At 47.5% G+C, this 22,474-nt stretch overlaps 2 protein-coding genes across 7 annotated transcripts; both read right to left on the reverse strand.

Moving 5' to 3' along the window:
* Positions 1–10,144: 10,144 nt before the first annotated feature.
* On the reverse strand, positions 10,145–11,078 carry LOC112897824 (mini zinc finger protein 4-like). Its single transcript, XM_025966214.1, has 2 exons — positions 10,509–11,078; positions 10,145–10,374 (listed from the first exon to the last, which is right to left on the reverse strand). The coding sequence occupies exon 1, from the start codon at positions 10,902–10,904 to the stop codon at positions 10,542–10,544; it is 363 nt and encodes a 120-aa protein (XP_025821999.1). The 5' UTR covers positions 10,905–11,078; the 3' UTR covers positions 10,145–10,374; positions 10,509–10,541.
* Positions 11,079–16,504: 5,426 nt separating this feature from the next.
* LOC112897524 (mitogen-activated protein kinase kinase 3-like) lies at positions 16,505–21,931 on the reverse strand. Of its 6 annotated transcripts, none has more exons than XR_003229677.1 (11): positions 21,299–21,925; positions 20,764–21,015; positions 20,058–20,276; positions 19,820–19,957; positions 19,534–19,701; positions 19,042–19,155; positions 18,722–18,829; positions 18,080–18,171; positions 17,422–17,824; positions 17,214–17,314; positions 16,505–17,138 (listed from the first exon to the last, which is right to left on the reverse strand). XR_003229677.1 is itself a non-coding variant. In XM_025965832.1 (11 exons), exons 1-11 carry the CDS (start codon positions 21,320–21,322, stop codon positions 17,291–17,293), a joined length of 1,413 nt encoding a protein of 470 aa, XP_025821617.1. In that variant the 5' UTR covers positions 21,323–21,931; the 3' UTR covers positions 16,505–17,290. The 6 variants fall into 6 exon arrangements, 3 of the variants coding, with proteins under 3 accessions (XP_025821617.1, XP_025821616.1, XP_025821618.1); XR_003229675.1 differs by having other exon boundaries at positions 16,505–17,143; XR_003229676.1 differs by having other exon boundaries at positions 16,505–17,167.
* Between the last annotated feature and the right edge of the window lie 543 nt (positions 21,932–22,474).

Here is a 22,474-nt window from a genome sequence, read left to right on the forward strand (position 1 = left end):
GTCTACTAGAGCCCATATTTTTCGCATGGATGGAGTGAGGTCCTTTTGCTTTTGTTGTATTCATCTTGTTTATGACATGGTTTACCTTATTTTTAGTACCAAATACTTCACACGCCTTCTGAAATTATGCACTATGTTCACCTTTCGGCATGTATGATCCATAACTAACATGTTGTAGACTTTTATTTTGCTTGTTATAGGGACAGATGGTTGGGTCAGACCTTGAAAGGAAGGAGTAAAAATATTTAAAGAATACTAGATTAAAAAAAATGTGTAGTTTTGTTGCAATGTTTCAACAGCCTACCATAGATTAAATTTAATCCTATAAAAGATTGGTGTTGAATAGTAATTTGCCATGCTGTTTAGTTGGGATATGTATAGGGACGGATCTTTTGGTGTCAACGCCTCTCCTCTGCAGCTTATTCTGATATGGTTCGTTTCTTACCCTACAACCAGCTTATTAGTTCTATAAAAGATTGATGTCGTATAAATGTGTGCTATTTAGCAGGGGTACATATATGGCCAAAACTATTGGCGTGGCTAATGAGAGCTCTCCTTACCGGCTTGCTGATCAGTTGTAGAATGCTGAGCATATTTTGCAATAATGTTCTCGGCATGGATGGAGTGTGGCCCTTTTGCTTTTATCATTTCTTGTTTATTAGACATGATCTACCCAATTACTATTGTTAAGTATTTCTCACGCGACCTGAATAACACTTGTAAAATCCCTAGTGCTTTCTACAATGTTTTCAGCATGGATGGAGTGAGGTCCTTGTACTTTTATTGTTTTATCCTTATTTACGACGTGTTTTTTTCCTCATTACCAAGTACTTCCCACACCATCTAAAATTTTGTCCAGTCTTCACCCCTAGGCATGCATGTATGATGATCCAAAAATCAACCTTTTAAAGATTTTTATTTGCTTGGGGATCGGATGATCCAACACAATTATATTAAGAGTCAAAGAGGAAGCGAAAAAAGCAACGCAGTAATTTACCTAATTTATAAACCAAAACCACATATGCAAAGCTTGGACCCTTTTTAGTAGTACTATCCCCGAGCAGTGCACATTGAATTTTATCTTGATGTTGGATCGATTTGATCCATTCGTTCATGGAGGCATATAGTATTGTAACACCCAAGCGTTTGCTCTTACTTGATGTGTACCCAACCAGTGTCCAGTCGCTTGTGGTTATTGTCTCTCTCTCTCTCTCTCTCTCCCGATTTTGTACAGATTATTTTTGCACTGATTCTCACAAGGTCGTGTAAGAGTCTCACCTAAAAAAGAATCAGTACAAATTTTTCACTGTCATAAAATTGGCTAGGTGGGTATAAATTGAATATAAATCAAATCTAGGCCCTGCAATACAAAACACTACATGCATAAAGATTTCAGAGCGCTGTATATTTTTTTTTCTTCAGAAAAGAGTTAGCTCTACAGTTGAAAAGACAAATGAAAAAGGGCATGGAAACGAGAATCATCTACGCATGGTGCAGATCCACGGCGCATTTTTTGCATGGCAGCACAACATACTGAGCACTCCTACGGCTCGAGCCGTTCGTGCAGAGGTATGCCGCGCACGGTGCACGTACACATGTGCAGCACAATGCCGTGTCCCGGAGTGCCCTTGTGGCCTTGTTGTCCCTCCCTACTGTGCGCGTAGGGGGGCTACACATGCCTCTGTGCAGAGGAGGATGGCATGACCCAGCAGGACGCTTGACCTAATTTTTCCCTCCGTGATGGCGACCACCAGGGGGGCTCGGCCACAGACCTTGACACTGCATTTAAGCGCCAATTGTCTCCCGCGGTTAGCATCTGATGTGACCTGATGGGATAGGCGGCGCGTCCCTCTTTGTAGCGAGGATGCAGTGAGGACGCAACTGGCTAGGTAGCTGGAGAAGATTTTTCTTTTCTTTTTTTGATTCTTTTGCTGTTTTGGAGTGTCCTGAATGCATGCCACTGTCTAAGAAAAGCTTCTCGGCCCTTGCGCATCTATCTGTAGGAATTACTGAAAACAGCGAGCTCCCGAGTTTTTGTGAACTCCAGTGTTTCAAACGAGCCTAATTCAAAAGAGTTTGTTGAAGAGCGCTTTGCCCTTTTTCAGCTCGAGAAACCAATGATTCTCTGCCATCTTTGAAACTGAGTTCAGAAATTCATTTGTATATATGTCCTCTTGGTGGCTGGTTTTTGGGAGGTTCGTAACTGTTCTCTCGTTACTATCTTCGGTTCTCACGCAAATTCTTCCAAAACGAGGGAAAAGAAGAAACCGGTGCGGTGCGAGACGATTTGGCAGAGGGACGCGCCTATATGCGCTGGATCCATGTCAGTCAGTCCCATGTCCATCCATGGGTATGCACTGGATCCATGCACCCCCTGCAGGTGAAGAGCAAGGAACCAAGCAAGAGGTGTGGGCTGGAGAGCAGGGGAGGTGTCACTCACTGCCCTTGGAAGTATGCATGCGAGCCTTGAATGCTCACGCTCGTGGGTCGTTAAAGCCGCCCGCCCTTCGCTCTGACCTTTTCCCCCCGCTTCCCCTCGCTCGAGCCAGCACGCATCGCGTTTTGCAGACTGTTCTGTTCTGTGTTCAGCCCTTCCTTCGTGTGCATGGCAACGCCTGCACCTTTTTCCCAGCCCGAGCTGTAAAAAAAAAACCCTCTCATGGATGACATGACCTGCTGCGCCTTTGCAGTGGCCGTGACTAAAACGCCGTACTGTCGTCGTTGCAAGCTTTTGCTGTTGCTTTGGAGCTTAGGGCTCTTATTCATGTGTGCGAGTGAGTGTCTGTGAGAGGGGGCAGCTTTCGCACTCCAGCTACTCATCCTAAAAGGTGAGGATGGTCATTTTCGAGCTGAAAGTCTCATTGCCTGTCAGTTAATTCGCCTCTTTTGTAAACTGTCAGCATCCTGACCTTAAATTTATTTGGGCTATACTGCAACCGTGCAACGGTGAAGAGGAAGGTTTTTTTGGTGTTGATGAAGCGAGAGAGGGCGAGAGGAGGGAGTGGGAGTGTCAAGCGTGGGCAGTGAATTACCAAAACAAAACAAAAAAGTCTGCGTGTGTGTGATGCATGGCGCTTGAATGCTGGTGATGAAGCAAAGGAGAACGGCGCACGGGCTTGAATGCTGGTGATGGAGCAAAGGAGAACGGCGCACGGGCTTGATTGCGTGCCTCCCCCTACGCCCTACGGGGCTACGGCCCCGCTGCTCCACTCCACATGTGACGAGAAGAAGAAGAAGAAGAAGATGCACTTCACTGCTGCAGTGCTGCAGCGCATGCTCCCCCGGACACTTTTCGTAGCTGTAAAGGCACGAGGACGAGAAAGGGGTAGGTAGCCATACCGGATCGCCTGCCTGCAGCTGCTGCTCCTCCTAGATCGGTTTGGACTGCTCCTTCTCAAGGCTTCACACAGACACTAGATAACGATCCCCGCGTCAGCTCCAGTCCCATAAATACAGTGAAGAGGATCGGAGCCGGGACCAGGAGTCAACCGACGGGGACAACGCGTACACCGGCCGGCCGAGCCTCGCCGTATCTACGGCACCGGCTCCGGGGGTCAACGCAACAGGATCGAGCGCCGGGACCGGCGTGTCGCGCCGCGCTACGCTTCAATGCTCCGAGGCCTTGCTGCAGCCGCGTTTACTCCTCATGCGTGAATCATCAGGAAGAAGAATCGTCATCCCCCACAGGATGCTGAGAGTTGCAGTGACCGTAACGGCCGATAGATGAACACGGAGCAAATGCGAATCTAATTAGCCTCCGTTCTTCTTCTTCCTCTTCCTCCCCTCTCCGTCTGCGTCGATCAATCATTCGCGCCTCAAGCCATTCACATCGGATGATCACTTCACTTCTTCGATTTATTGGCCGCACTGTGTAACGTGTAGACGGGCGGATCGGATTGCTCCTCCGTTTTATCGCTGCAGAGGTGGAGAAGATCGAGTCAGCCCCATGCCCCCATCCCACGCGCGGCCGCAGCTAGCTAGCGAGCCCGCCATTACTCCCCCCCTGGAACGGGAAGAGCTGGCGCCTGGCGCTGGCCCTGGCCCCGCTCCCGCTCCCTCCTACCGCCACAGGGCCCCGCTCGGCTCCAGTCCGTCACATCACTCGCCCTCGCCGCTCGCCGGCAGCACCGCTGCCTGCCCGGCCGACGCGCCGAGGAAAAGGACAGGAAGCTTCCGTCGCCCGGTCGTCGTCCGGCCCCTTCCGCCTGCCCGTCGAACGAGCCGTCTCGTCAGTCCACCAGACCACGGCGCCGAGGAATGCAGGAGCGCGCACGGCCGCCGAGGCCCCGCAGACCCTGACCGATCGAGGCCGGCGCGACGCGGCACGGCAGGCCGGGCGCTGCTGGCTGGCAGCTAGCTAGCTAGAGGCGACGGCCGTGACACAACACGAGTGGACTTGGGGGGTCTCTTTTCTTCCGGCGCAGCGCAGGGCGCGCCGCGCGGCGGCGCGTTAATGCGAGCGAGAGGCTGGTTACTGTGCGAGGGGCTGACCTGCGGCGTGGCTGGCGCCGCGGTTAGAAGCCGCAGGGGCGCAGCCAGTTTTGACGGTTTCTTCCTTGGCGCCAGGGGTGGCGCCGCGCCGGCAGACTCTCTCGGCTGGGACTGGGAGAGCTGTCGTTGGGATCAAGCTTAGCCGGCAAGCCATGCAGAATTATTGCCGTCGCCCGTTCATTGGTCGGTCCCGTGACTTGCCGCGCTAGCAATTAATTGAGGTGATGGCGATTAGCTACCTCGCTTGCTAGCCCAAAGGAGAACTGAAGAAGATTTGGGGGAAGACCGTCTGCATGTTTGCAAGTGACAAACTCTCTGTGTGTTTTTTCCCCAAAAAGGATGGGAAATTCTACAAAAATCACCCCATATGTCACTTGGAGTGCGAAGGATTTTCCCTTGAATGCCGAGTCAGCTCTACATGAAAAAACACCCAAGTATGCACATGTTTAGCAGAGTTTCCATTTGGCGATGTAGAATCATGAAAGCATGGCTATCAAAATATTGATCCCGGCCCGTCATAACATTTTAAGGCTTCTTACATGATGACTCTAGTCAATAGAACCTACGTTTCTATGAATTTTTATGTCTACAGCTCTTATGATTGCGTTGTTAACTAAACACCTCCGATCCGATTTATTTGAATCTACAACTTCACTTGACCTTGCACGAAGGCTAAGTTAGCATAGTCAAGACTTGTTCAGATGCTTGAACAGGCTTTTTCATGATGTTGCTTCTTTGCAGATAGCAAAACTCAATATGATGTAGCAACATTATTTTAATCTCCCATCAGGAAATAGCAAAACTCGGTGAGGCAACTTTTAGCCGAGTAGGGAGTAGGCATTCGCAACAAAGCGTCTTATGAAGGGAGCTGTAAATTTCGTGTAGCATTTTCTTGGAGGAGGGGGGGGGGGGGGGGGGCGCTTCTTGCAATCTGAAAAAGAAAACGCGCGCTTCAGCAATTTTACAATATAAACTGACTCCGAGTAACAAACGGAGTGGGCTTTTGCAAACAAAAAAAAAATCCTAAAATACCTGTCCTGAACACATGAAAATGCAGTGTTTGTAACATGAAACAACAGCTATGTTCCAAACAAAGATCAAATGTGATGAGCAGACGAACAATTTACGTCATCTTTTCGGAGTGCCACGGTCCATTTGCTACTCCGGTCCCATTTGAAACGGGTACGGAACTTGAACTGTTGATTCTTGGAAGAGTGGAAGGCCATGTGGATTCTTCCCAAGCGCTACCCAAAAAGGACTGCGCTGCTGGCTCACCGTGGAAGGCCTCCTAGCACAGTGCCGCGGACAGGACGGAGCAGCAGCAACAGACCAATTGTACCAAACGGTGCCTTAATCCAGACCAGCACGCAACAGTAGACACCCATATCACGACAAGAGCCGAGATACTGGACTGTGCGCACACGGCCACTGGTGCCGCGTAAACGAGGAGCAGTGCGCGAACGAGCGTGCACGCGATCCCAGTCGTGTGTGCAATGCCAGCATCATCTTCACCGGAACGCGTCGGCGCTTGGAAGAATTCCAGCCGTCGTGAGCACGCAGAAGCGGAGAGAGCCATGTGAAAAACTTGGGAGGGTCGTAAGAGGCCACTACTGTTGCCGCCGCCGCTTGCTCTGTCAGCTTGTCCTGATCATGTGCTCTCACGCATGGTAGGCTAGCTTGTCATCAGCTTGGGCATCCTTGTCCTGATCTTTCTAAACGAACGTACGGGCATCCTGCTTGGGCGCACAACGCCTAGCTCTTGGCACGCACGCCGCCGCCAAGATTCGCCCCATCACCATCCATGTCGCTGTATCCGCGCACACGCAACGCATGCTAACCGGCGAGCCGGTGCGGCGGCGGCGCGTGATCTCCGTCCACGCGCGCGCGCGCAGCACGGGCACACGGCCCGGCGGGACCCCTCGCGCCATGCCTCCATTGATGAGGAGCGCCCGTACGACACGAAGCGATGCGATGCGAGCGCGCGGAGGCCGCTTTCGGGGCCGGCGGCGTGGACCCCCGCGGGGGGGGGGGGGGGTGAGACCGTACGGTGCGGTGCCCGTGCCGTGCCGACGGACGGAGCAGAGCGGGCTGCTGGCTCCGGCGGCCGAGTCCGAGGACTCGGATGCGTTCGGCGTGTGGAGCGCATAGTTCTAAATTGTTGACTAAGATGTTCAGTGGCAGAGCTATCAGCTATCAGCGTTTAGTCAGCTAAATCGCTGATTAAGATGTTTAGCGGTAGGATTGTCGTTACGGTATTTAACTAACTATAAGGACAGCTATAGCCGGCTGTTTAAAATTTTGGTGGTGCGGCCACGCGTCGGCGTGGCGTGTGCCTCCGGGCCTTCACGATTCCCTATTTTTTAGAGGAGGGCGGGCCGAGCCGGGCCTTGGACCGCGCGCGCAGGTCTCCTCTGCTGGGCGGAGGTCAAGGCCTGGTGATTTCGTCGTATGAGATGAGAGCAGGCCTGGTGAAGGCCCTCCTTTTCGATGGGCCGAGTCAGATCTATTTGTTTCTCTCTTTCCTTTTAATAGACCGTGTGGGTTTTCTGACTTGGGCCGGACCGCAAAAGCTCGCGGCATCACCGTTCACCGGAGGAACGCAAAAGGTCGCGGCAGATCTCGACGGAACGGCCGGAGTCGCGCACGACGTCGCGGCAGCAGCTAGCACTCTGCGTAGGAGGGCCGGCCGGCCGGCGGAACCCCAAGTTCCGTGGCGTCCGCGTTCTCATCGGAGATCGTCTGGTCGGCGCGCGGCTGGTCGGTGGAGAAGTGGAGAACACGGCGGAGCAAGAGAGCCCCCCCTCCGTCGGGCTATCTCCAGGCGAAGGCAGACGTGAGGGGGAGAGCTTGCCGTGTATGGGGAAACAAAACAAGATGGTCGCGAATATGTCTGGATTATCATTGGTCACCGGTCAGGAGCGATCGACAGAGTTGCGAGAGTGGTAGAGACGGTCAGTTCAGGTTGTGGAGAAATCTGGACAGGTTCCTGCATCCCAGATTATGTAGGGTGCAGGGAAGAAGCTAAGCTTCCCTCTCTTCTGCCAGCCAAGTAGCGACTGCACTTGCATGCACACTTGAAGAACCGAAAGCACAGGAGCCCGTCCTGCCCTCCTTCAAAATCACGGTATTGTGTTGCGATCTACCCCGGCCCTGTGAATTTGCCATGCCCAGAACTAAAAGGGGAAATTTGTGCGTGGCACACCGTAAAACTGTGGTTTTATGCAACACACATTATAAAAGTTATTTTAGTCTTCAACACATCCTGAAAGTGTGGTTTGGTCTGCAACACACTGCACCGAATAAACTAACCGTTTTCGGTTGAAAGAAGGGGCAAAAATACTGTTTTACCCTTAGACCCACTTGTCACCTCCTTCTCCCTCTCATTTCAGGGCCTGTTTAGATCAGCGGTGTGTAAACGTAAAATTTTTTTTCAAAGGAATCTAACCAATTTGAAGTACTAAATGAAGTCTATTTACAAAACTTTTTGCACAGATGGGTTGTAAATCGTGAGACGAATCTAATGATGCTAATTAATCATGATTAAGCAATAAGTATTGGATGGTTACTGTAGCATCACTGTTGCAAAATATGGATTAAGTAGGCTCATTAGATTCGTCTCGTGATTTACAGCCCATCCATACAAAAAGTTTTGTAAATAGACTTCATTTAGTACTCCAAATTAGTAAGATTCCTTTGGCATCTTTGCGTTTACGGTTTTTTTCCGTTTATGCGCGCTGAACTAAACAGGCCCTCAATTGATTTGGAAATGAGATGGCAACTGAAGTGAGAGCACGGTACGAGAGCTTTTTTGACATGCGGTGCTGTTGATCACAGCTAGTATAGCTGGCCATCCGATTCACTGCCTGGACTCTCGGCGTCGTGGCCTTCTTGGCTGCTTGCGTGCTTCTGCACTCCCGCACCGCCACACGAGCCAACGCCGGCCACCTGGGCACCCGGCACACAGCACAGCAGCGGCAAAGCGCACGACCGCACCTCCAGCCTCCATGCCGCTGCTCCGATCCCGCAGTCCCGCACAATGCGCAACTGCACGCTCGGCCTCCAGGTTCTGGGCTTTCCGATCCGGAGGGGCTACGAGCTGCCAACGTTCATGAACGGGAGGCACCGTGGAGAGAGGCGGAGAGGGAGTGCGACTCTGCGAGAGCGTCGGGTGAGTTTTCGATAGGCATGCAGAAGCAGAGCAGAGCCGGACGGAGAGAAGAGGAGATGAAAGAGAGCAGAAGAAGAAATATGATAAAGATAACAGGTGGGCCTAAGGGCAAAATGTTCTTTTTATACCTCCTCTTTTGCTGAAAATGATTTGCTTATTTGGTGTGGTGCATTGTAGACCAAACTGCCTTTTTATGGTGTGATGGAAACTAAATTCTCTTTGGTGATGTGTGTAGCGCAAAATCAAACTTTCACAGTGTGCCATCGACAAATCTCCCAACTAAAAGTGGCAAGCGGTGTGCGCACAGATGGCTACATGAGCTCTTCTGAAAACGGGAGCCCAAGTGGTAGGCGCAGCAGCAGTAGCAACGCGTACTCCTGGTTCCGGCAGGGCACTCAACGCGCACGCACGCCGTGCGGCTTTAAATGATGCCGTACCAAGACGATCCAGTACTCCATTTGCTTCGCATCTATCATTTCCAATCATCCACCTCGCTCGTCTCTGACCAAAAAAAAAATAAAAAAGTTCACACACGCGCGCGCGCGCGCGCGCGAGCGGCATTCTTGGCTCGTGCGATCGAATTAAGCGGAGAAACGCACGCAGCACGGACGCCATCTAACTTCTCCTTCCACATAAATGTCAACATGAATCAAAATTTCGCTTCGTGTCCACAGGCCCGGCCCAGCCGCACCATGAATACGGTGATCGATCGACCGAGCCCGGCCGGCCGGCACCTGCTGATTGGGCCCGAAAAAACTTAGAAAATGAGGCACAAAGGCCGCAGGAGTACGTGAAAGAAAAAAGATTAATTAATCTTGCCGTAGTACTGCTGCTACTTCAATTTGCGTGATACTGTATTTGTTATACACGCACTAAATTGGATGGGACTCCACGCAGTGAAGAGAGTTTCGTGCAATGGGTTCTCGTACCAGCTGCTGGTTTGTGCTAGTGCTTCTTTTTTTTTAGGAACAAATGTTGTGAACGGTTCATTGCCAAGATTCACCGTGTACGTGTCCCATTTCATAGGCAACTTTGAGGAGTATCAAGGTAGTACTGATTCCTCCTTTTTTTTAATTGTATATGTATAAAAAAAGATTCACAGAGTATTCAATATTGGTAATTTTGGTTATAGTATTTGCTATGCATTTAGACGATATAAGCTATACATGTCTAGGTACACAGGGAGTACAAGCCAAAACAACTATAATTTGGAAGTAATGGAGTATATCTTAAGAGAAATTAATAGCCGTATAGTATTTAGGTTTAGCTTTAGCTACATCTTACTATTTTGAAATAATGGCTGGAAATAAAATATAACATATATCATTGAAAAAGACGGTCGAGGGAGTTTCTTTTTCTTAATTCTATTGACAATATATTCCCTCCGGTTTTAAATATTTTGCATTCAGGACAAGCTAATTAGTTCAGAAATATATTTGAAGACAGATAGAAAATCCGAATAGATTTGTGTATGTATTCATATTCAGATTAAAGTACTCCACCACTCTCAACTTGTGAAACTGTAAATATATGTGCTTTATGGACAGAGAGCTAGGGAGACAGGACATGATCAATCCATCACTCATGCAGAGTGGCCTGACAAGGCCTCTTCATTCTGTAGATCTCGCGGCGAGCCATCATAGGAACTCAACAATCTCATGCAAAAAGGAGGACAGCAGGCGTACAAACACGGGCAGCGTGTGATGAATTGGTACCTTACAAATAATTTTGCAGGGGGAAAAAGGCAATAGCAATAATTTAGCTAGGCAAGAGACATGATCGAGCTAGCTAGCTAGTCAGAGGAGAAGAAGCGGAAGCTAGGCGCGAGTTGCAGGCATGGGCTTGGCACCTGCTGCGATTGCTGCTGATCTGATCTTTGCTTCTACCTCGGCGTGGTGCTGGACGCCGAGGACTCCGGCGAGCAGCCGTCGCCGCCCCCCCACCGGGCGCCGGCCGCCGCGGCGTCGTCGTCGCAGCAGAAGAAGCAGCAACAGCGCCGCGCGACGCGGCGGTGGAAGCTGCGGTGGCACCCGCACGCCGCGCAGCGGAGCGCGGCGGCGGTGCCGTCCTCCCCCTCGGCCAGGAACTCGCGGCACCCGTCCACGGCGTGCCCGCCCATGCTCGCCGCGTGGTTCCTCCGGCACTCCCCGTACCGCACGCCGCCGCCGCACCCGCCCATGAGCACCGCGGCCGGCGGCGGCGGCGGCGGGTGGCACCGCCGCAGGATCACCATCCTCTTCATCATCACACACACCGGGCACCTCCTAATCTTCTTGCTTGCTTGGCTCTGAATGGTCGAGACTCGAGAGGGGGAGAGAGATTATGAGGGGAGTAATGGCTAGCCCTGCATCTTGTGGGTTTGACGAGTACAGGAGGAGGCGGGCGGGCGAGGGAGATCGATCGAGCAGCTGCCCTAGCTGCTAGCTAGATCACAGTGCAGACACAGGCAGATATTTATAGCCCAGCTTGGCGGGGGGCCATGGCCGCGCGCGCCCACACACACGCCCACCTACACGCACCTAACGCGCCCGCCAATGGCTTAGGTTGTTTGACATGCCGGGGCGCGCGTAAAGCTCTCACATGCATGACCCTTTCAGTCATGCCTGTGGATTAGCTAGGATAGGAGAAGACCTCATGCCTCCGGCTGGCTGAATTGATGGTCCAGCCAATTCCACCTCACCTCACCCAGCAGAACATGCTGAGACTAAGCTACACCTCATACATATCTAATTACTAATTATTGAGATATAGTTATTGTTATTATTATTACTATATGCGTCCATATGCACCTGAATGAAACAAAAGCTTAATTATATATAAGTACATAAATATGGTTTGGATGGGTGATCTTTGCTGGACAATTTAGCTAAGATATAATAATGTGGTTTTCTGAAGGGATGCATGTTAATTTTTACAGGTACCCACAAAATGAGCAAACTGCTCTTCATTGTATTTTTTTTAGACTGCAGTTATACACACCTTTGCTAAAAATGGTTGGATAATGAATTAATAATGGTTAGTTGTTGTGTGTTTGAGGAATTTCTATTCATATTTTAGTTAGAAAAATGTCCCTAGTTGCCTGAGTTTGATGAGCGGCTTTGTACATTCTCTGCTGATGCAACGGCTAGGATGCATATTTTATATGCCTAGGGTTATCAAGTTCATTACCCCCACAATGGTTCATAGTAACGTACTCCTTCAGCCCCATAATTTTTAGAGTTTTAGGAGCCATAGCCGCCGTCTTAACCATATGAAAAGACAGCAAGAACGTTTTACAACATCTTAGTATGAGCGGCCTGCCACTTATACCGAAGTACCAAGAGGTAAAGCAACACCCAGAAGTGATAAAATCTGACCGCCTAAAACTCAGCACGACCCCAGGAGCACCGAACAAATCAGAGTAACAACACTCTCCACTACACAAGGCAAGGCATCTCCTCGGCATCTTGAGAGAGTAGCATCTCCGGAGCACAAATGATCAGCCGGCATGAGCTTCGGGTTCCAGCTGTAGTTCGTCAGCCTCCAGGCTGAAAGCGCCGCGGCGGAAGCTCCTCTCCTCGGCCAGTAATCCTCCCAGATCTTGAGGCGATCATCTTCAGACTTCCAACCAAAGTAGACACCCTATCCTTCAGCTCGCCGGGACACAGAATTAGCCAATTCTGTACAGTCCCAGCAATTTTCATCAGAATGGTCCCCAGATCTCTCCACCTGGCATTCTGAAAGCAAATGTCATTCTTCAATTTCCAGATACACCATAAAGCAGCTCAGGAAAAGATATTATGCACTAAGTGGCGCTTATTACTAAGCCATCTACTGCCAACAGATTCAAAACCTGAACCTATCTCAAGCTCAAGCAACTCAGAGATCGCGGGACCAGACTTGTTTGGCTACCACACACTCAAAAAAGAGATGCTGAGAAGTTTCTCTTTTAGCACCTGTCTGTTTTGTGCTGAAAGAGAAACTTCAGCCCCATAATAGGCACAGTACCTCTTTATTTGTATTTTAATTGAGTGTGGCATACTGACTTTACTCCAAAATTAAGAACAGCCGTAACAAAAGCACCTTAAGCTAGATACACGTAGTCGCACCATTTAATTACATCATTGCTGTTGCTCTGTTTTGTCTTGGAGAAAAACATATACAGTACAACATACAAATAAATGTGATGAAATGAACCTTTGATGTGGGGCCAGCTGCTGAGCTGATGCGAAGGGATGCCACGACGGTGGAGCGCCACCACGCCAGCCTAGCGCGACGGCGAGGTTGGCAGTTGGGATGCTTGCCTTGACTGGTTCTCCGATCTCCATCTTGGCTAGCTGCACGGCACGCGTGTAATGTAACCGGAATGCCATGGCAGGCAGGGGTCGTCTCGATCGCCCGTCCCTGTTCTCCCTTTGCCGCCTCCACTGTTGGATGGATTTCCTTGGCTGTTGCGGCATGTGGTGAGCAGATGGGAATGTGCGCACGACTGGGGATCGAGAAGGAAATTGAATGGCCGACTAGGCCAGATTCCATCGGCTGATAGATCCTGAGCAACAAGAGTTTCCATGTTCAGTTCTGTTACAACCAACCTAATACGGACCTAATCTGAGAGGAGCCAAAACCCAAAACCATCACTGCCTCTCCCTTTATTATATATATTCGCACAAATTTCTTTCATAAGAATACCGTTTTCGATAGAAATTCATAACATGGAACAATGGGAAAGGAGGTCTAGCCCAGGTGGCAAGCATATGGAGTTACGAAGCTACTTGATCCCTCCGCTGCTATAGATAGTTTTGACAAATCTCAAACACTGATTCTACGAGGGAGCTGAGCTCAGTTGGTTATGTTTTTTTAGGGCAAGGGGGGATGATTATCCCCACCTGAAGCTTTACCACAGATGCCGGTAAACCGGTAATTTACTATGAGACACAGATGATAAAGTTGGCCCAGAGGCCTTAGATTACAGCCAGAAGGTGGGAGAGAGGGACCTATGCCATTCTAAAGATGTTACACCAGTGATCAGCCAAATGTTCCTAGGTAGAGTTCGGATAAAGCGTTCGCCGATTAAAAACTTCATACACAATGGCAACAATATCTGCAGTACTTGGTAGCGTATCAGTGTGTCACTATGCATAGGAGCTGCATTATACTAGTTTTTATAGAGTGAGCTGAAATCCAAGAGAAAGATGGGACGACAGCGATAATAAGAGGCTGTTTGGATCCAGGGACTAATTTTAATCCGGGTTATATCGGATGTTTGGATGCCAATTGGGAGACTAAATACGAGCTAACTATAAAACTAATTGCATAAATGGAGATTAATTCACATGATGAATGTGTTAAATCTAGTTAATCCATCATTAGCATATGTTTACTGTAGTATAACATTATCAAATTATAAACTAATTAGGTTAATGGATTCGCCTCGCAAATTAGTTTCTATTTATACAATTGATTTTATAATTAGTATAAATTTAATAATTCTAATTGACGTTCAAGCATCCGATATAACATGACTAAAAATTAATCCGAAGAATCCAAACAGCCCGTGAGTCGACGCTCCATGGTCCCGTCCTCTCGGCGATGCACTGCACTACCCTGTCCTGGACATAACGAAACCTGCTCGGCTCTGAAACCATGAAGGCGCTGTAAGCACTGTAGAGAGATTGGCCTGCACTACGTATATAGCTGGTCCCTGGTTGGTCCATGGGCCCACCAGCTAAGGTGTGGTGTGGCGCCTCTTCACTTCAATCCAAAAAACGAGATCCCTCCCCAAAAAAAAAATCCAATAAACGTTTTGCATATCTCACCGTCTCAGAAAAGGCCGTGCTATTTCGTTTTTAAATAAGAAAAATGAGAGGGAAAAACCTCGTGCTAGAACGTGTTGAAACATTTGGTTAATTTGGAATTCCCCTTGCATGAATTGGGTGCAGTGCTTTTCGGTTGTACAGGCCTGGATCTGGCGCTGGTCCTGCTCCAAGAAGTGGGGCTCCAAGCTAAGCTTTTGCAGCAGCAGGACAGCAGCGTATGCAGGTGACCTAAATTGGCCTCATTGAAACACATAAAAGTACTGCACTCGGGTAGGAGGGTAATGTGTACTGATTTTACTGTCGCAGTTGTCAGTTCCCAGCACATTTAATCCTGCATCGTACGCACGTTAAGCCAGAGATTTGGTCCACAGTGATCTGCAATTGCAGTCCTACAGTCTGGAAAGCACAAGTGGATGTTATTCTTATTTTTCTTTCCGAAAGACAAGTGCAGATGCTAAAAGAGCCTAGTAACAAGTTTGTGGGTATGTACAACAAGTCAAATGCAGAGAATACACTTTTGGAACAGAGAATTTTAAAGGTTTCTTTTTATTTATATTGTTGGATGGATCATGCTCGCTCCGTCTCAAAATATATCTCAAAATATGTAGTGGGTACGGTCGTTCCACTTTGGATTGCAGGTTTCCTAAAAGTAAGAATAGAAAGAAAAACATGTGATTTAAGTGGTTTCCATTGCAATCATGTAGGAAGTGAGAATGTACGAAACCTTCTAATGGAAAATTTGGATACAACCCATGAAAATTCTTATATATGAATTAAATCCTACAAAATTCTTGCACCCGTCCTTTTTGTTGGAAAAGGGGCCTAGCATTCTTCGTCAGAGGAATAAAGGGTAATAAGATCTGCTGTCCAGTGTTGTAGTTCCCCTACAAGATTCTGGAATTAAAAGCGCCGCGCGTACACGTTCTCGACGCGTGCAACGCTGCTGCTGCGCACGAGAGATTCTGCCGGAGCCGTCGGCATCGGCACCGAGGAAACAAACCGGAACGCTGGGCTCGTCCGGTCGGCAAACCATGGAGGCGGGCGCCGACATCCCGGAGGTGAGAATTCCGTCGAGACGACTCGCACCTCCGCGCGCCGCTCGCCTTTCGCCTTTCGCCTTTCGGCGGCCGGTGACATCGACGCGGCGTGCAAGATATCGCCGCGCTCGCGTAGTCGCGTCCTGGCGATCGGATCCCGCGAGACGTCGCCGGAGTGCGCCGCGGTTTCTGCCGGGCTCCCCGATCGGTCGGACGCGGGTGAGATTTCTGACAGCGAAGGGAGCACGGGCGACGAGACGAGAGAGGAGATGGCACGGGACGGGACGGCGAGACCAACAAAAGCCCATCCCAGCCGCGGCCGGCCGACCAGTGGGTTCGGCGTCGTCGGCGCGGTCGCTGTCGCCGTATCTCCCGATGACGCATCGGTGCCGAGACAAGGCGGCTGAGCATGAAACCAACACTCCACTCCGGCGAAGCAGACAGACGATTGCGTCATCCTTCGATGAGCGTAGTTGCAGCGGGAAGTACATCATCAGCAGGCGCCCTACGGGCAGCGACAGGGGGCGATCGATGCCTCGGCCTGTGGGCGCGGATCACTGTTCACTGTTCATGTTTACCTGGCCTTTCTTCTCCGTCACATCGGGGTCGCCTCGTGCCGACAGAAAAGCCGGGAGGGCCGAGGGAGTCATCCGTCAGGGGCCAGGGGCCTCGTGGTTGACGAATGCGCCTCCGGTTGTTGGATCGGCACTGTACTCCCGCTTGACTGAACATGGATCGCAACGGCGTCTCAGAGCAGAAAATGAGCACTGCAAAAAAGTTTTTTTTTTGCCGCCTCTGCTTCTTGGAACAATGGTCAATTTTCTGAAAGTGACCATTGATTGACTGACCTTGAAAACTTTACCCGATATTTAGGTAACAAATTATAACTGTGGAACACTGATCGTTATAACAACTTAAATCGGCCAAAGCATTCGGAGTTTCAGGCATAGCTGTAGACAGATGATTCATCATCTGATTCAGTCATTCAGGATGCTGGAAAGGAAAAACAGAGATGGCAAAAAACGGCTGTAAGGCAATAAAAAAAGGCCCGAGACAGTCAAGAATTTAGAGTTCTTCTACAGACTATAGTTGTATTTCAAGCATTGATCTTACAGACAGGCGCTAGTAGCGGCACACATACAATTTGCTCAGGTGGATTTCGCTATTGTTTACAACTCTTCGTTCTCGTGTATCAACTGAACTGGATCCGTTTGGATCCGCTGGACTAAAGTTTAGTCGCGTCACATCGGATGTTTGAACACCATTTAGGATTATTAAATAAAGACTAATTATAAATCCAATTGCATAAATGGAGGCTAATTCACGAGACGAATCTATTAAGTCTAATTAATCCATCATTAGCATATGTTTACTTAGCACAACATGATCAAATCATAAACTAATTAGGTTTAATGGATTCATCTCGTGAATTAGCCTCCATTTATGCAATTAGTTTTATAATTAATACTTTTAATTGGTGTCCAAACATCCAATGTGATGGGGACTAAAATTTAGTCCCCCTCGTCCAAACAGCCCCTTAAACTCCCTTTCACTTGTAGTGAGATGTCAGACTCAAAGACCAGTGTAGCTTATACATCCGCCCCACAAATCCATTATGTATGAGACTAACATGCAGCTCATAAACTTCTGACCTAAGACAAGATACAAAGCAGCTCCTGATGGATGCGATCAAGTTTAAGATAATTACTTGACAGCTCAAACCTGAAGGTTGATGCAGAGGTAAGGCCCGATGCTTATGGAGTTCTGGTTTTCTTTTCATACAGATGGGTTTTTAGACCTCACCACCAAACAGATTCCACGATCTGAATGATAATATGCTGCATTAGAGAATCAGAAACAGGGAACAGTGCCATCCAGTAATATGCAACAATGCCATACAGGGCGCTGCATTTTTAGCAAGGGTGCTAACCTGAGAGGTAGAATTCCCTTCATGTTTCCCGATGTGTAGTTTTTGCGTTCTTATGATGAAGCAACCCATGGCATTTCCTGGCTCCATAAAGAATTCCTCTCGGAAACGACCGATCCGCTTGCTCATGATGTTCAAGGGGACTTCGTCAGTGCTTGGCATCCCTTCATCAGCGCTTGGCATCCCTTCAGCTCGCAGCCCATCTTCACAAACAAGGAGCTCATTCCCGACAATGAATGACCCGGACACACGAATCGCGACGCCTTCTTCCCCATGTGCACAACAGTGAACCTTTTCTATTACATGAACGATCTTACTACGAGGGCAGTTACCTTTCAGCATTTTCCTTATCCTTGACAAGGTCCCAAATATGTCGTTTTGGCCGATATGTTCTTCCCCTAAGAAACTAGGAAGAAAAAGGGGGAAGATGTCAGATTGATTCAGTTTTCGCAAGACAACAGAGCATCAGTCTGCTATTATTTTCAGCAGTAACAGGAAATAGATAGTAGTCAATGTTTAATTCACAGTATAAGAGCCAACTGTCAGATATGCATAGCAGCAAAAACATTAGAAACATGTGCATCTTGGACGACTTGGAAGACCAATGATGCTCAGGTAATTTTGCATAACGCATCAGTAACAATGTCCAATGCTATCATACCTGAAAACAGACTCCTCTCTATAGAATGTTTTCATGTAACGCCAAACAGTATCTGAACCGTAAAAGATCAGATAGTAATGTACAGCAAGCATCTGGGATGAAGAAAACAATGTAGGTCAGTAGCTAACTAAATGTTACCTAAAACACATGAGAAAGGAAAACCATATACATTTCATGAGTTTCACAAACATGATTGCATGCATTTGGTGATAGTATGCCCGGAGCACAGAAACTGTGCTACTAGTCCTTGCTGCCTACAATTGTTATGTTGATAAAAAGAAGAAACTTTTGCTGTTTTTGACTTTCACTAGTTCCTTAAGGCCAAAAAAATATCAATTCTACTCTTTACTTTTAAGACAAAATGTTGTAGCTAACTAGGTGCACTCAAAAGACATGAGTAGAAGTACACATGCAGAAGCTTCTATAAGCTGCTGGGTCGATCATGAGGCCTGGATTAAAATTGCTGAGAGTTGAAATTTAGACAACTGAAGTGAACACTGAGTAACAGACTCAGTTAATTAGGTGTGCGATAGTGTTCCCAAGACTGTCATGATTTAGGAACATATCTAACATTATCTTCGTGTTGTACGACTAAATATACCACAGATAATTATACACTAGAAAAGGCCGCAAGGAACTCACGTGTGCCATTTGCCATAGTATTTCTGTCGGATCATAAGCACTTTTAAAATAAGCGGACAAGTCCACACCAGTTCTCTTGTATCTATTGATGAAGGGATGAGACAAAAGCTGCAAAATGTTTCAAATGTTAACGGAAAAAATATAATGTTATAACAAGCATAGTGCTGAATTTGTCTGCACGCAAAAGCTAGCCTATCACAACCACAATACACTTCTTATGTGTTATGACTGAAACCACCCATGAGGCATGATCTGAAATACTCTGTCTCAAAACTTTATGCTTCATAAATTAGATTATATGAAACAAGATCTCACTATACCTGCTCGCATGTTGGCCTTGCATCAGCATCTTTCTGCAAGCAAGCACAGATGAAAGAACAGAACTCCGGCGAATATACATATTTTGCTGGTGTTGGCGATGGATCATCCAATATCTGCAACAGTAAGGTGACATCAAGAGTTAAAGATATTTTCGAGTTGAGGATCTCAGTGCTCATATGAATAGTATGTCATAAATAGAACAAGTCATAATATAAGCAAATAATTCATACAGAGAGAACAAAAAGTAGGAAGCCCCTCACAACGAAACATTTATCTGATCAGAAACTTGGAAACAGATTAAAATAGCTTGCAAGACCAAGATAAAGAAAAAAGAGGAGACAATATATTTGGCAATAAATCTGCTTGTTCAGTATCTCATATGATAATCACATATCAAACAGACAGAGAAAATACTATATTTCATCATAAAAAGATAGCCATTCCATAAAAATCACTTACAGATGGAGACCATTGTTTGATTATACCCTCACCTGCAACATGAGATCGCTGAGGCCTCCATTCACACAATATGGAAATCTTCCGGTAGCACATTCCAATACTGTTAGCCCAAGACTCCAGATATCAGCAGCATATGAGTAGCTGCTGTTTCGTATTCTCTCAGGAGACATATATGTGACAGTGCCAACGAAGGTAGTGCACTGGAAAAGGTTTACTAGACATATGTGTTGATTATCAACTTAATATTTTGTAATAACTTAACATGATATAAGGCTATAAGCAATTTAAAAGAACTTTTGTCACCAAGAAATAGAATACCGCGCTCACTGAATCATGCAAGCCAGCAGTCACTCCAAAGTCGGTAATTTTTACATCACCCTTGAGATTTACAAGCAAATTTGCTGGTTTTATATCTCTGTGCACTACATGCTTCACTTCATGCAAGTAGCGCAGGGCCTAAAGTACAGACAAAATAGCAGACACTTAAAGAACATACCAGTCCATAGGCTTGACGTTAATAAAATATAAAATACATTTGAAAGTAAAAGATCCATACCAGCAACACTTTCACCAGCATATGTGCAAGAACTGGTTCCGGTATAAATTTCTTGACCCTGATGATATCTGCTAAAGAACCGCCATCCATATACTCAAGTGCAAAATATATTGCTCCAGAATTAGGCTTGTAAAATGCTCCATGGAATTCGACCAAGCCTGGATAGCAACAGGCTTCTGATAATGTTCCCAGCTCATTAAGAATCTGTTCTCTTTTCTCCTGTGAAATAAAAGAGCAGGGTATTCTGAATTAAATTATCATGTAGTTGTTTGCTAAATACGATAAGGAAATGAGCTCTTCAAACCAGATGAATTAGCTGACTATATCAATAGCAGAAACAACAAGAGAAAATGCTGAATAGATAGCCTAACCTGAATGCTAAGATACAACATTGCAAGATACACTACAACAGAGTCTGCTCTGGTCATCTGAAGTATACATGATGACTTGATTCAGGAAAACATAAAAAGTAGTATTCTTTGGTATAATTGATTTCATACTCCTATGACCTAACAAAAGAAATTAATTTGACACACTCTACTCAGAATTCCTGTATCAATTTCCCTGTATGCCCTGTAATGCAACATTTATATAGTTTAGTTTACTGTGTATTTTTTCGTCAAAACCTGCTTGATCCGCGGCAGTCCATATACTCTGCAACATTGGCATGTAATAGAGATTCCAGCATATAAGTGCAAAACCTGACCTTGTCAAAAACATTTATCTTCTTCAAAGCCATAATCCGATGAGCTGGTATAAAAATAGCTCTGTGGACAACACTGCTTGAACCACTGGCAACAGAACCAAAAATATGCATCTCACGAGATGAACATCGGTATGCCTTATCAGAAGAACGTGCTTTATCTCGTCCAGTCTTTCGTTTACGGAAGCCAACCTCGCTGATCTTGTATTCGCCAGAAGATCTACTCAGTAGATTAACAGTTCCACCATCCAAAACCTTCACAAAAGAAAAGGTGAGGAAAAGGGGTCAGGTAAACAGGAATAGATGGGCTGAACACTTAATAATGGCTTCACTGTCTGAAGCCTTCAATCTTCAGGGTTACAAACTCTAAGAAGTACAGTAGTAGGATAATATGAAGCCCCGTCCTAAAGATCTTCCCCCAAATCATTCCAAGGTAATATGAATAACAGAGGCACCAAGCGGATTAGGGTTCGTATTAGGGCTAATCTAATCATAATCAAGCCGCGAATTTTTTTTTTGTCACGGCAGGAGCACGCACCTCACCTTCACGTGCTCCGATCATCAGCCGCCCTGTGCCCCCGTCGCGGCGCAGCCCGTCCTCCGTCGTGGGCTCGTGGCCCGTCGCCGCCAATCACGCCGCCCGTCGCGGCTTGCCCGTCTCGCTGGTGTGGCCCGTCGCGGATTTGATCGTGGGCCCCTCCTCCGCGGCGCCCCGCCGCCGCGCCCCGTCGTCTTCACCGCAATCTGTCGCGCCAACTGTTGCGGGGAGCCGGGGACACCCTCGCCTCCGGCCGCCCCGTCCAGGTTCCACGCCTTCGTGCGGACTCATCCTCTCCTGCCTGTACGTGCTTGAACAGAGGACTCCTCTCGGCTACTGCTTGGAGGAAAACAGAGGACTTTGTGGTTCCGCTGTTGCTCCCCTCTACTGCTACTTTGCTGCTGGATTTGCTCTGTTCGCCTGCTATTTCTGGTGGTGGTGGTGAGAGCAGAGAAGGTTGTCATCAGTTTGCTACTGCCGATGTGATCATCGATCAGTCCTGCTACCTGTGGCGTTCTTCTGCTGCTACTCGTGCTACGGATGGTTGAGGTGATGCTGAAGTCAAGGTTGGCATAGTGAGGATCAAGGGTAATGTCACTAATATGAATCCATCCTTTGACCACGAGTCTCGAGCACCATGAGTCGGTCAAGGAGACGTGAGTGTGTGTTTGGATCAGGTAGGGTTAATTGTCACCTGGCTAATGGCTAGAACTAATTGTTAGCTGTCTAATCGTTAGCTTGCTAAAATCAACCCTTTGCACCTTTCAAAAAAGAATCAACCCTTTTGCAGATGTTCGGGTACGTGGCTAATAGTTAGCTGAAATATTGCACAAGTCTATTTTGTGCTTGGTGGGAGAGATACAAGAGCATGTAGGGGCAAACGGGCACGAGAGTGTGCCTATTTCATTTTCATTGATAGAGAGGAAAGAAGAACATGACCAACTTAGCTGGATTTGGCAAGCCAATGAGCTTGGCTAACAATTAACCCATGTATTTGGCCTCATGTTTGGATCAATTAGTCTTTAGCAACTACACACTCTCTATATCTTTCCTTGTTGTTAGGAATAGAGATTCTGATGGAAAAATACTCTCCAACAGTTTCTCTAAATGGTTATCCAAATGTAGCCATCCTCCATTCGTATTTCTCGCTAGCCGAAGATAGATAATGAAAATAGC

Source organism: Panicum hallii, chromosome 6, assembly GCF_002211085.1.
Source record: "Panicum hallii strain FIL2 chromosome 6, PHallii_v3.1, whole genome shotgun sequence".
NCBI classification, from domain to species: Eukaryota; Viridiplantae; Streptophyta; class Magnoliopsida; order Poales; family Poaceae; genus Panicum; species Panicum hallii.

Excerpts from the sequence above, each read along its gene's own strand:
- LOC112897824 (XM_025966214.1), bottom strand. The coding sequence starts at position 10,904 with ATGATGAAGAGGATGGTGATCCTGCGGCGGTGCCACCCGCCGCCGCCG.
- LOC112897524 (XM_025965831.1), bottom strand. The coding sequence starts at position 21,322 with ATGATCGGAGCACGTGAAGGTGAG. Across the intron at positions 19,958-20,057 it reads TGCTGGTGAAAGTGTTGCTG|GCCCTGCGCTACTTGCATGA; the intron begins GTATGGATCTTT and ends TCTGTACTTTAG. Across the intron at positions 17,825-18,079 it reads AGAGAGGAGTCTGTTTTCAG|TTTCTTAGGGGAAGAACATA; the intron begins GTATGATAGCAT and ends TTTTCTTCCTAG.